The sequence below is a fragment of the Netta rufina genome (genome assembly GCF_964035555.1).
Source record: "Netta rufina genome assembly, chromosome: 5".
Lineage (NCBI taxonomy): Eukaryota > Metazoa > Chordata > Aves > Anseriformes > Anatidae > Netta > Netta rufina.
This window is the reverse complement of record NC_140128.1, coordinates 5,482,255-5,496,537: the sequence shown is the minus strand read 5'-3', so window position 1 is coordinate 5,496,537 and position 14,283 is coordinate 5,482,255. Positions and strand designations below refer to the sequence as shown.

The 14,283-nt window shown below is 35.1% G+C and overlaps 1 protein-coding gene across 1 annotated transcript in view; it reads right to left on the bottom strand.

Annotated features, from left to right (window-relative positions):
- OTOG (otogelin) overlaps positions 1–14,283 on the bottom strand; it is a gene marked incomplete at both ends in the record, with an annotated part of 102,664 nt that overhangs the window by 49,556 nt on the left and 38,825 nt on the right. The window contains 6 exons of the mRNA XM_084286949.1: positions 562–678; positions 1,503–1,622; positions 2,292–2,438; positions 3,497–3,631; positions 3,891–4,029; positions 9,247–9,354. Of these exons, the coding sequence (XP_084143075.1) occupies positions 562–678; positions 1,503–1,622; positions 2,292–2,438; positions 3,497–3,631; positions 3,891–4,029; positions 9,247–9,354 (766 nt within the window). The remainder of the gene's footprint in view (positions 1–561; positions 679–1,502; positions 1,623–2,291; positions 2,439–3,496; positions 3,632–3,890; positions 4,030–9,246; positions 9,355–14,283) is intronic.

The following is a 14,283-nucleotide window of genomic DNA, read 5'->3' as shown; positions in this document are numbered from 1 at the left end:
GTGGTTGCCTGAGTAAGGAGATGTATGCAGTTTTTTTCTAGGAATGAGTTTTTCACCTATAAGACTGCCTAGAATAAGCTATGAATTTATTTAAACATGCCTGAAAAATGTGCATGTTATGTAATGCATCTGAGCAAACGAAAGCGAGTTGTTACAATTCCGTAAATTTTTGTGCTTGGAATGAAAAACAAAAGGTAATACAAATTGAGTATAATCTTGTCTCCACTCATTGTAAAGGTGACTAATAGTACTAACTACATTGTAAAAAGGCTAAACAGTGCCAGTGGTATTATATGGCATATATAATGTCAACAAATGGCTCATATAATGTACAACAAATGGCTTACTGTCTAAGTTAGCTAAGTGCAGATAGTCTTTGTGACAGGCCCAGTTAAACACTCCCATTTTAGAATCAGAATAAGTATGGGTTAGGCTTTCTTCATATCCTCTTTTGCTACAGTAGTAAAAATTACTCTGTTATGGAAGACATGAGCTGAAGAGTAAAGTTATCTCTAGTGAGATGTTCACTTGCACATCTTTCTATATGTGACCCCAACTCACCACTGGATGGCAAGCTTCAAATGCTTCACTTAACAATATTCCACATTCCTTCTTGGCAAAAGGCTCTCTAAGTGGATTCAAACTGCATGGATTTCGAATGTCAGAGCTGTCAACACACTTAACAAGAAAGCAAAATGAAGGGGAGAAACTTGTTTCATTAGAACGTTTGAACTTACAAAATATAGTTTTGTTTTGTGCGGGGTTTTTTTTGTTGTTTGTTTTTATTTATTTATTTTAAGAATAGTAAAGCACAAAAAATGCATCTTTTAAGAAACTTAAGAGAGAATAAGATATGGAATTTAAAGGGTATGCTAATCAGCAGAAATGAAAAACACATAGTTTCATTTGTCTGACAGCAGCAGGAAAACATATACACGCATATAGCTCTAAAAAGGGTTGCCACAAAGTCTGAATCTGTAGTCTTTACTTACCTGAGCAGTCAGTTTAAATAAATAGCAAAGATCATTTAAATAGCTTTCATTAGAATGGTCAGAAATCAGGTCTTTTTATGCTAGCTACTATGAATTTGTTTTGCAAGACATTTTAAGGAACAACTTCAGAATTTATGTGCATTTCACAACATACTGCTTCACTATTCAAACATCAATATTCATTATTTATATAAAACATACATTTATATAGATAATGGATTTCAAACTATATTTGCAGATCTGTTACTTAACTAATAGCTACACTGGATAACTGTGGAACTGTTTATTTCATGTTTTCTCTAAAACACTCTACTGTGTAGAAACAAAGGCAATTACTTTGTTATGCTTAATGGATTATGATATCTCTAAGAACCGTATATATACTGTCTTTTGCATTGCTGCCTAATTGAGACTTCAGTGAATGCACGTCTTAATTTATTCTAGATATATTGGATGATGTAAAAACAACATATATAGATCTACTATCAAATACATTATTTTTCCAAGTACCTCTACAGCTGTCCAACTGTTTCCAAATGCTTGTGAGTTTGTTAGTTCAAAATTATCTGGAGTCCTCAATTCATTTATTGTTTTCAAATCAAAATTTCCACATAATCCAGTCAATTCACCCTGAAACAACAAATAACAAACATAACATATTTCTTTCTACAAGATATAAAACACTACCAATCACAACTGCTTTCAAAAGTTGCTTCATACATGTCCGTCTTCTGTTGTTTCATTATAAATTTGTCAGGATTCAATCCTTTTCAGCTAATTTCCCCCCAAAAAGTCCAGCTGTTTGTGATAATAAAGTTGTGAAAGATACTTTATTTTGCTTTATTTTGACATCAGTATTATTCCCTTTAAACTGTGTATCTCTAAGCCTTTGAGAAGAGAGCTGATCTTTTGTTCAGAGAAATGACCTGCTTGCTAGCAATTATTATTTTTTTTTATTATTATTATTATTTTTTTTTTTACATTTCAGCAAAATAGCACCTGCTCCAGTCAGGCAGGGAATGAGTAATGTAGGAGAATGTTGCCCCGGGAGGTTTATTTCTGCTGTTAAAGAAGTTAGACAGTAAACAGTGAATGGGGGGGGGAAAGAGATTGTAAATGAGAATGATTAATTTAATTGACAAGGTAGTTAAATACTTCTCTTCTTGACACTGCTATTGAGTTCCTACAGGCTTAATGACGTATTGTCTGTTTTCTGAACAATGATGACATACATTTACTTAATAAGACTTACACGAAGATTTCAAAGAAATGGCATTAAGAGTGTTGACTTTCACTTACCTGCCACTGATGACCCATCTGTACATGAACTGTTGTTCTCTGATCCCAAAGAACAGTGATGTGCTCATCAGGAAAATGAACAACAGTGAAAAACCCAGCTTTCCATAACTGTATTTTTTGTAATTTGTCCATGTAACTAGATGAGCTCTATTCAAAATAAAACAAGATAGCTTATAATGTAAATAATGTATCCACAAAATGTTCACTTGATAGGAACATGTAAGTAAAGCGAATGACACAAATGGTTCTTAGACAGAAGTCCCAAAACTGAAAAAAGACCACAGAGGACTCAATGTTTAACTGAAAGCGGTCTGGATTCTTCCTGTGAACAGTGTTGGATTTTGATGAATTTATTATTTTAAAAGTTGATTTTATATCAAATTTACAGTATGAGTAATGACAATTAAGATAAAACTGTTAATGGTTCATCATGGAGGTATAAAATTCACTTAGGTATACAGCATTGCATTCAGAAGGTCTTAGCCAGCTGCTTTTTTGAATATGTATAAGTGTGCACGGAGCATCCTCTTGAAATAAGTGATTGTCTAAATATGTACAAAGACTGCCATCTTCCTTACATAAAGCATTTTTACCTGCATACAATATCATTCAGATGCCAAATTATTTGTAGCACAGACTAAGATGTCTGTTTTAATTACAAAATACCTCACACAATGACAACACTTTCTCTGTGTAGCTGGTTTGTAAACTAACAATAGTATTACTTATACTGAAATTACTATAACTACTAAATATTACAGTGACAGAGTTTGCAGTTTGGCCATAACAAAAATGAAATTTTTGTTTTGGAGCATATACCAGAAGCTGCAATTTATTTTTTTGCAGAAGTATAAGAATATTCCTTCTATACAACTATACTCCAGAATTAATTAAAATCTTTGTTCTAATGGAATTAATAGCAAGATACCCACTGACATCAAAATATTTGTATTTTTCCATAGACACATCGAGGCTAAACAGAAGAATTATAATTGTCTAACATTTTCATGAAATATAGCTAAGATTTTGTTTAAGATTTTCATTCAACAATACAGGTTTGATCAGCATTCACTGTGAAAATATTTACACCTCGGCTACATAACTGACACAGTTTTGTTTGTTTTTTTTTTTGCCAACAAGAAAGAAAAAAATACTCAGAGAGAGACATACTCTGCCTTTTAGCAGTATTAAAGGCTGACACTTACTGGATTCCCAGTTTCATCATCAAATATTAGAGAAGATTTTCCAACATTAATGAAAATATGTTTTCTGCAAATGATTCCAGTATTAAAGCAGTTAATATTCTCTATGATAACTGAGAAACTGGTTGAAGAAGTACCCTGCAAAGAAAAAAAAAAAAAAAAAAAAAAAGGTGCTTTTAAATATACTAATATAATGATACATATTGTTACATAGTTGAAATTAGTAGAAACCTCTGTACATTATTATGTGATGTATGACTTAAAGTCTAAGTAACACCAAAGCTTAAATACATGTAGTACTCAGTATAATGTACAAACAGGACACAAGTACAAGGGTAGTTTTTAACAGGTAGTTTTTTAATCCAGTTTTACATAGGCTTAAAAAAAAAAGTCTCACCTTTACTAGATAAACCTTACAAGCTCCAACAAAGTCAAATGTAAGTCCATCAAATGTTCTGTAATGTCGATCACCATATGCAGTACACATGGAAGGGCAAGGATGGAAGGTGCATTGGAATGATCCATGCTGGCAAATGCTGCAAAATGTATGACCAACAGTGGTAATATCAGCCATAACCACAGACAAATGATTATACCTACTGCATTAAGCAGCAGAACTACTAAGGACATGTAAGTATGAGGACTATGGACTGAACCATTATGAAACTTTAACTAGAAGCAGCATAAATAAATCAGTTCCCTAATTTTTATTTATCACGTATTGAACACACATAGCCTGTGTTCCTTCCTGTTGGACTTCATAGGTTCCAGAAATTTCACACATTGAAAGGGCATTTCTTCTGTTGTAACAAGAAAAGAAAATGCCACCCAAGGTAACACAACTTATTCCTCAGTTACTCATACCAGCAACGGGCTACAAGGATAAAGCTATCTCTGTCAGGTTCTCACAGTACATTTAAGAATCAGCTATACTAGCTGATTCTTAAATCCAACAAGCAATGTATCCTACTACTACCATGCTTATTCACTCTATGATTGAACGGGAATTTTGCATAAGTAAAGAATGAAAAGAAAAAAAAAAAAAAAAAGAAAAAAAAATAATAATACTGCTATTCTGTTAGGTTCCTTGAAAGAACCGTTTTTTGTTGCTGTTGTTTTGTTTGTTTTGTTTTGTTTTCCTGATACATTGGTATTGTCACAAACAAACCTTAGCCTAAGATTAGTTCAGTCAGGTTCTGCTTATGGCTACTTTAAGCATTAATATGCTTTCACCACACATACAGAAAGTGACTTTTAGGACCTTTCTGAATTACGTTTGCTTTGTAACTACCTAACAGCAAGGCTTTGCAGCACTGAATACTGTGTATTCCTGTGCATCAACCCATTGGCATCCGAGTTAACATTTCCAGAAATGTCATATTTACAAATAATGGATAAAATTTCATTTCCAGTTTCCACAAGTAATTTTTTTAAATGTTATTTTTTAAAAATCACTTGTACACAAAAAAAAAAAGTCCCCTGATAAAGGCAGCAAAGTTGGGGCCCAGGTAACTTTATCACAGCTATAACAAGATGTATGTTATAAATATAGGTTTAACTAAATGGAGAATATGATATAATTTCAGCACATACCTAAGTTTATTTTCAAAGTATTAAACGATGAATTACCTGATTAAATGAATGTTTCATATTTTACAACTAACATATGAACCTGACTTATGGAAATATTTGATAAATCACTGATATTTGACATCTCATACTAAAGCACCAATAAAATTTTAAGTTTCATGTCAGTATAACTTTTTATTTTCTACTCATATTGCTATGAGATCTGACAGGTTTAGAACACCATTGTTCGTATAAGGACTCCAGCAATCAAGCAAATAAATGCATCCAGTTCCCTGCAGCACCATGCTTCCTTCTGCTCCTTTACCACATAACTTGTACCAGCTTAAGTAATTTTCCATGTTTTCCAACACTCCACTTAGAAGCAAGCTTATGTTTCATATATCTATATACCTACATGAAGTATTTGGTTAAATTCAGTTAAAAGTACTACATGGTAAAAGTGTTTGCCATAACAAAGCACAAGTAGAGTGCAGTGGGACTCACCCAGCCAACTCCAATCATCTTAAAGCACTGCCTAAGGCAGGCACCCAAGCTGATGGAGAGAGAAAGGCAAACGAAGGAAAGTACACATGGATGGAAAGAGTAACTGCGGCTTCTCATGCTCTCTGTGAAACATTCGGTTTCAGTTATACTCTGGAGAAGAAACGTTTCTTAACATGCAAAGAGTAGGAAACTCCTTTGCAAGTATTCTCTTTCAGGAAACCTAATATATTTACAGTCCTAAGGAAGGGCTTAAGAATATACTAGGTCTTCCATGTCCTCTGCTCCAGTCTTTTTGCATATTAAGTAAACTAACATTTCATTATCAGAACCTAGAGAGTCCCATTTGGAAAAGTAGAACTACCAGCTGCTTTCAGACTTTGACTATCCTTTTTTAATATGTATTTTTAAGAAGTATTTGTTTAAGAACACGGAATTGAGCAACCTATAGAGACTAAACAAGCACGGCTACCTGCAACATCTATCTCACCTGGCACAACACAGCACCAAAATGCTACTCTGGTATGTTCAGTTGGTACCACAACCATTTCTGTTCAATCTCAGAATCACAGAATGACAGGTTGGAAGTGACCTTCAAGGTCATTTATAATTCTAACCCCATCTTCCACTGAACCAGGTTTCTGAAAGCCCCATCCAACCTGGTCTTAAACACCTCCAGGGATGGGGCATCCACAGCTTCTCTGGGCTGCCTGCAACAGTGCCTCACCATTCTCTGAATGAAAAAAAAATCTTCCTTATATGTAATCTAAGCATACCCTCTTTTATAAGGTATCCCCAGAGCCTTCTATTCTCCAGGCTGAACTCTGTCAGCCCATTTTCACAGAAGAGGTGCCCCAGCCCTCTGATCACCCTGTTGGCTTTCCTCTAGACTCACTCCAACAGCTCCATGTCTTTATCAATTTGAGAGCCCCAGAGCTGAACGCAGTACTCAACATGAGGTCTCACAAGAGACAAGCAGAGGGTGATGATCATCTTCCTTGGCCTGCTCGCCACAATTCTTTCAATGCAGCCCAGGGTATGTACGGTTGGCATCCTGGGCTGCAAGAACACATTGCCAGAACACATCAAGTCATTGCAACTCTTGGAGTGCAACCATCCAGCCTATTCTTTATCCACCGAGTGGTCCACCCATCCAATCCCAATGTCTCTCCAATTTAGAGACAAGGATGTCATATGGGAAAACAGCAAAAGCTTTGCACAAGTCCACATAGATGACATCAGTTGTTTTTCCCTTACACACCAGTGCTGTAGCCCCATATCATAGAAAGCCAACAAAAATGTCCAGCACAATTTGCCCTTAGTAAAGTCATGTTGTCTGTCACCAATCACTTCTTTGTTTTCCATGTCCCTTAGCATAGTTTCCAGGAGGATCTGTTCCATGATCTTGCCAGGCACAGAGGTCAGACTGACTGGCCTGTAGTTTCCTGGGTTTTCCTTTTTTGACTTCCTAAAAATGGGATTTTTATGTCCCCTTTTGTAGTCAGTGGGAACTTCACTGGACTGACAGAACTTCTCAAGTATGATGTTTAGTAGCTTAGCAAATTTATCCTCCAATTCCCTCAGGACCCTTGGATATACCTCATCAGGTCCCATGGACTTATGCACATTCAGGTTCCTTAGATGTTCTCAAACTTGATAGACTGTTTAATCTAGCCAGTATATGTTCTGGCTGTTGCACTGAAAACCAAATTAATCCACCTCAAAAACTGGGAAACACAGAACTGCAGTTCAGCCATACTCCTGTGATAGATTCAAAAGTCCCTGGGATTCCATTAGTACTTTTTCAATATAAGAAATCACTTAATTTGTCATTTTACTGTTGGACAAGTCAGATTAATAGTTATGTTGCCCATGCTAAATGAGATATGAATGATAATTAACACTATTTCCGTGCATTAAATAGCATTATTGTCATTGTAATTGTTATGACTGTTTAAATGGTCTTGCTGAGTGTTCTCATGCTTTGCACAAGCAAAAATGCACTTTTCCTTTGACATATCAAATATACTCAAGCATGCATACACAGCAGTCTCAAAGACCTTTGCACTTTGCATCAAATGTGTCACTTCTGTAGAAAGCAGAGCTGGTTGCAGACTCCGTGTCAGTGGACAAATGATTGCCAAAAAGTCATTATCACTTCACTTGTCTTTGCTTCTTGGATGCGGAAGACTTGAAAAGCCATAAGGATTATACAGAATTAATGGGCCTGGCCTCAGAAAAAAATACAGAAGGCTTAATATCCAGTCTTTTCACCTGCACTGCTGCTGCCTTTGGTGAAGTCTCACACAGATTGAATGGAATATAATAGTTCTTTCTGATGCAAGCAATCACACACCAGGTCCAATTGGAGAGGCCTTTGGAAATAAGGGGGTGAATAACCCGGGTCGCTTTACCTGCCTGCCCAGTGGAGATGGCTTGTAAGTCGCTTCACCAGTCGACCAAAGGACTACAAATATCTTCTAGAGCAGATACTGAGGACCTGACGAGAGGCAGAGGTAGGCAGTCAGCACAAGGCTGGAGGGGGCAACGATATCCAGACAAGGCAGTGTCTAGCGCTGACTGGACAAGCCTTCACTGTGCGAGGCTATAGTGAGCTGCACAGGCCAGGCACAATAGTTTACCAGGTGAGACCAGTTAAATGTTCCTGGTAAGCTAAAAGAAGGGAACAAAAGGAAGAAACTGCTCTGCTGATAAGCTGAAGGCTACAGCACTACTACATGATCTTGATACTTGACAGTATAGCTGATTTTTCTGAGGCTCTAAACAAACACTTAGTGCCAAGTTGAAGCATTCAACAGTAGACAAAGAAAACAGGTGGCTCCATCAGGAAACAAGTTTGTATCAGGATTATGCAGATGTGGTATGTTTTCACATCTTAGCTTTAGTGAAGCTTATTGAAATGTTGTACCATGTTCTACTGAGAGCACTCAAGGATACTGCGGAGTAACATAGCTACAGAGAATGAGCTATATTTACGACACTGGACAGTGAAAGGATCAGGTCTCTGCATATCACTGAGTGGTCCTATCAACCAAAGTCTAGTGGAACACTTCCTTTTATTGCCAATTCATTCATCAGTTATCTTACCACACACAAAGCCAAACAATATATGTTACTATGCTCTGAAAATGGAATTGCTCAATACTGTCCTGAACTCATCATTGTAGCAGTCCACAGGCTTATGTTTTGGGCTCTCAGACTGCTTAGATTCTATGATAAATGTTAAAATGCAGAAGAAGGAAGTTTTGATTTAACAAATGTCACTTGGGTGTAATATTTGAAGAATTTTTCCTGTACTCTAGGAACATTGGCCAAGGAATATTCATTTTGACTATCTTGACAGAATGACAATCAAAACAGTGATTTTCCTAAATCACGCTTTTTCCAAATTGAAAATTGCCATTTTTTTTTTCCAACTTTCCATCCCCAAACAACGTATTGTTTTGTTTTGTTTTTAATGTAAAAGTTTCCTCAAACAACAAACCCTAAAAAAAGTCATTTTAATAGTTCTTTGAATGAGCAGAAATACAAAATTAGGGTGGATCATTTATTAGAATCTAGTATGAAATGATTACAAAACATGAAGGTAAAAAATAGAGCAATAATCAAGTCAGAGCTAAACAACTAAAATGAAATAAACACATAACTAGATCTGCACTTACCATGTATGACACGAAGAAATCACTTTGTCACCTGGAAAATATTCCTTTCCTTTCCATGAACATGGACATTCATCTGCTTCCAAGCACACATCCCCATGCTTAACAAGACTAATAATAATAACAAAAAAAGATATACATTCAATAGAAGTAAACCTGGTATCTACATGCAGAAGTATTTTCCTAAACTTTACGATAATTTTACAATTATAATTGAGAAATAAGCCATTTAAAATCTGATATTGAAAAGGCACGATTTTATTAATATTTATATACGTGTAATTTGGTAATTTTCTTTCACAGGTATCTGCATATTGTATCTTTAGTAACTACTAGCACTTGGGACATCCAACCCTTCAACCAGCAATCTAACTAAGTTTTTCCAGATCTCCTCTAAGCTTTTCCAGATTTCTTTTAACTTAGTCTATTAAGGGTTCAAGGGCAGATTGGATAGGTGTCCCTGCCCATGGCAGGGGCCTTGGAACTATATGAACTTTAAAGGTCCCTTCCAACTCAAATTATTCCATGCTGCTATGGTTCTAACTGAAGCAGAGTTTCCAAGAGATGGAAGAGTCATCACAGGCTTTGCTCTAGTGGTACAAGCCCAACAAAAATCGGTAAATTATTTATTCTAAGAACCTGTGTTAATTAAATGCATATTAATTAATTAAATGCATGTTTCTTATTCCTTACTAGAATTAGAGAGCTTCCATTTGCTGCATAGTTTTACTATATCCATTGGCAACTTCTTGCTTCGTGAATAATCTAATAACTATCAAAAGAGTTTTACCAGATGCATGAAATGAATTAAGTACATATTACTGTATGAACAGCAGCTTACCTTCAAGCAAGGAATCATGAATATACTTAGTTTTATTAACACAAACAATCCCACAGGCTTCAAAGGAAATTTTCATGATAACACAGAGAACCATATGCATAGCTATTTGCAATTCAAGACAAAAAAAGAAAATGCAGTTCAAGCTATACACCTGTGTTCGTAATTACATCTCCTAAGGTACCAGATAAAAGCTGAAATTAAAAGAAAAAAAAATGTGGAAAACAATTCCATTAGCAGAGAAAGAATAGAGGAATTTTTGTCCAGCAAGACAACATAAAGCGACTAGTCTAAATTTTAAAGTAAAATATTTTTTGCTTTTAATGATACCCAGTGAAATTGAAATATCAGAATTTGATAATTCACAGATCTCATACAGATTCTACAAATAAATCTCAGGAAATATGCAAGAAATACTGAATGTTTTTATTTAAAAAGCTTTTTTTTTTTTTTTTTCCCCACTGAGCCTAACAACACAGTTGTATTTCTTCCAAAGCTTGATTCATTTCTCTAAAATATTTTAATGCTATTTGTTAGGCAAGCAGATATCAGGATCAGGTGCAATAACTGACAGAACACCTTTGATGACAAATTTATCTGCCAAACGTAAACTGTGACTTTTGCAAATGCGAACTCTTAAAAGTTTACAGCAGTGACTTCAACTTCTGTAGCTCCAACTTATTTTGTGTTCTGTATCTGTTCCTGCACAGAATCCTGTTTGATACAACATAAAAAGCTGCAGAAAGTTGCTATGTACCATGCTAATTACATAGTAAAAGGATTTCTTAAAGGTGACATACAATCTAAAATTATCCTTGCATTTAAATGGCATGTTTTGAAATGTATTTCTATTAGGAAAACAAACAAACAAACAAACAAACAAACAAAACAAACAAACAAACAATCTCTTAAAGCGTTGCTATTAGATTGATAATCTTTTTTTCTTTTTCAAGCCAAATTCGTTTGGAATTACAGTACCTCTCAGGAATAATATAAACTCTATGCAAAGTCTCCTGTGTTCCTACAGTTTTCTGAAGAAAACAAATTAGACCTCTCTGACACTTAGCACTGCAGTTTGGGCAAGACACTCCACCACGGACAACAGATCAGAGGTGCAAGGCAGATCTTTGACAACCAGAGCGATGACGCTGTTTCATTTCCATGGTATGCAAAAGGAAAGATCTAAATTTGCATTCAACACAGAACTTTTTATTTACTCATATTAATGAATTTCTGCTTTGTGAACTATGATTTAGATGCTTCTTCAGTGTTTTATTTATATCTGATGGAAACTTAAAACTCCATAGCTCTTCTTAATAGGAACAAACATCATCAAGAAAATAAAACTACATTAAACTTAAAAACTTATCCTCCTAGAAATGTAAGTGTTTCTTGTAATCCATGTTTATTTCAACTACTGTGCCACTTGAAGACAATCAACTGGGAGACTGAAATTCCCACTGGTTTGAAGGTCAGAACTGAAGAGAGCACATTCAGATACAAAGAGCATCACACTGACAAGGAAACATTAAATACAGTATCTTCTTCTGGGTGGTTAAAACAGGTGATAACAGCCTTCTCTCTTGTGAAGCCAAGCAAGTGGATAGATTTCAATGATCTAAGAATTCACCACAATTAAATGGCAGGCCTCACATTGTTCTACTTTGAAGTATCAGACATTTTTCTTAACACACTTTACTGTCCAGCTTGCAGTGAACTGCAAAGATACAAGGACAACTATCCTATTGCACCGTCCTTAACCAATATTCAGTTTCATTACTATTTCAGTATTGTCTGTAGTTTTGCTCATCCACATACACACAAATATTTAAATACTCTCAGTAAAAGCATCATTAGAAGCAACATGTCTCATGGCGATGAACAAAAATCTCTTTGCTTCTGCAAAGCCCACAGATTTGGGCCAGAATTTTAAATAAATAAATAATAATAATAATAACAATAACAAAGTAACTCTTCAACAGCCCCTGCCAGAACAGTTTTTAACAGGTTGTGCATCACACAGTTCTTTACACCCTTGGGCAATAGCATACTGCCAACTGATTTATGCAGCCATGAGCACTTTTGCCCCATCAACAAATCTGCTCTCAGAGGGTTCCACAAATCATCCTACAAAGGTCAGTAATACTATACAGGGTAAAAAGAATGAAATAAGCAGCAGGACATTTCTAATACCAGAAAGCCACCCCCACACGACTTCCCTAACAAGAAAACTGGATAAACAAACAACAACAAAAGCAGATGTTGAGTGTTTTCTTAATTGTTTGGGGGGGGGGGGGGGGGGGGGTACTTAAAGTGTACCAATTCTTATATTTTATTTTTAAATAAAGAAATACTGAGTAAATTCACCAAGCACCAGACATTTCACAGAATGCTTAAGCATTTTTATCATACCCTTGCTGTACCTTTCTGAGTTACCCAACTCATTTTGGTGCTTCAGCTAAGATGGTCAGATACCTGCACTTCTGCAGTTTCATCCTTTGCTGGTAGGACCCTTGCATGCAGCTTCACCAGCAGCAATACTGGTGCTAAGCAGAGGGGGGGCATAAAAAGAAATTAAAAGAAACAGGAGTGACAGCTTAAAGACAGAAGGTAGGTGAGAACAAGAACATGAGAGAGAATGACCAAGATTCATCTAGACTTCTGTATTTTGCAACCTCTTTTGCAGAACCTCCCCCCCCTCCCCTTCAGCTCTTTCTAGAGGCTTCTGAATATTTGGCTCACCCAGTTGCCTGTGTCTACTCTGAAAAATCCCTCAAGCAAAACATAGGTCATGCAATAATTTCTACTAATACAAGTTTTCTTACTACCTAGTTCAGTTTGTATTTGAACCTTAATTGCATTCTTCCCTCATTGTTACATTGTTTTTTCTACAGATGTTTATAAGATGATGTAAAATTCACTGTTTTCTTTCTGCAAATAAGAAAATGAATTTTCTTTTAGAAGAAAACCTTTCAAGAATGTGTTTAAGCTCTTTACATGTTATTTGATACAGTATACCAGCTCAGAAATACAGTGACAATTCTGACATTTTTGGAGGAAAAACAATATGTCACAATATCCCTTCCTCAATTACAAATTTCATTACAGTTACAGGACATTAAAGCTTTCAGTTTACTATCTTCTCATAGCTTAGTTTCATGGGAGCAACAACTGACGGAAAAAGAAACAGACCTATTAATTCTCATTACATTAAAATAGCCCAAGTTTAAAACTTTGGTCTGTGATGTGTGAATGACTATAACTCACTGTGCCAACACTGGTGTGATTGGAATTTGGTGTGGGGGGGTTGTAGGGGGAGAGAATACATATATATAAATATATATAATTATTATATATTATAACTATATTTATATATATATATAATATATATTATATATATATAAATATATTATATTATTTATATTATATATATATAAATATATATTATATATATATAAATATATATTATATATATATATAAATATATTTTTATATATATAATATATATATATATATATATATATATATATATATATATATAATTTGGCACCAAAACAATGTCTGTAGAAATCCATGATTGTAAACTTGGTGAAAGGAGAACTCAGGGTTTTGTTTCTTTTTTTTTTTCTTTTTTTTTTTTTTTTTTTTTTTTAAGTATGGAAAAAAACACCTCTCCACACATATCCTGCTTAAAACACGGCTCACACATCTGTAGAATGCTTAAACCATATAAAGGAGGAGTAAAAATACTGATGTCTTATTTTGAGATTCAAAATAAATACATAGTTCATTAAAATAAATACACATACACCTAAACATAGAGCACATTATTTCAAAAATAGGATATAAGTATGCCTTTCACGCACAAAATTATGAGCCCCAAATCAGGCTCCAGGTTCTTTTACAATGATGTTGCTTTCTTTTTATGTACGGTCTGATGAGACTCTTGATGAACACAGGCTCCAGCACTAGAGGTTGCCAAGGTAAGAGAAGTTTAGAAGTGACCATAGCTGTACCTACTAATAACCCTATTGCTACTGGCAGCCACTTAAGAATTAATTTCTAATTCTCTAACATTAATGACATTGGAAAAAAAAATGATTTTTAAAAAGGAAGAAATGGAATGAGATTATCACTAAAACAAGAAAGCAACAGCTAATTAACCATGAGCAGGAAGAGAATCATACAGTGGTTTGGGTTGG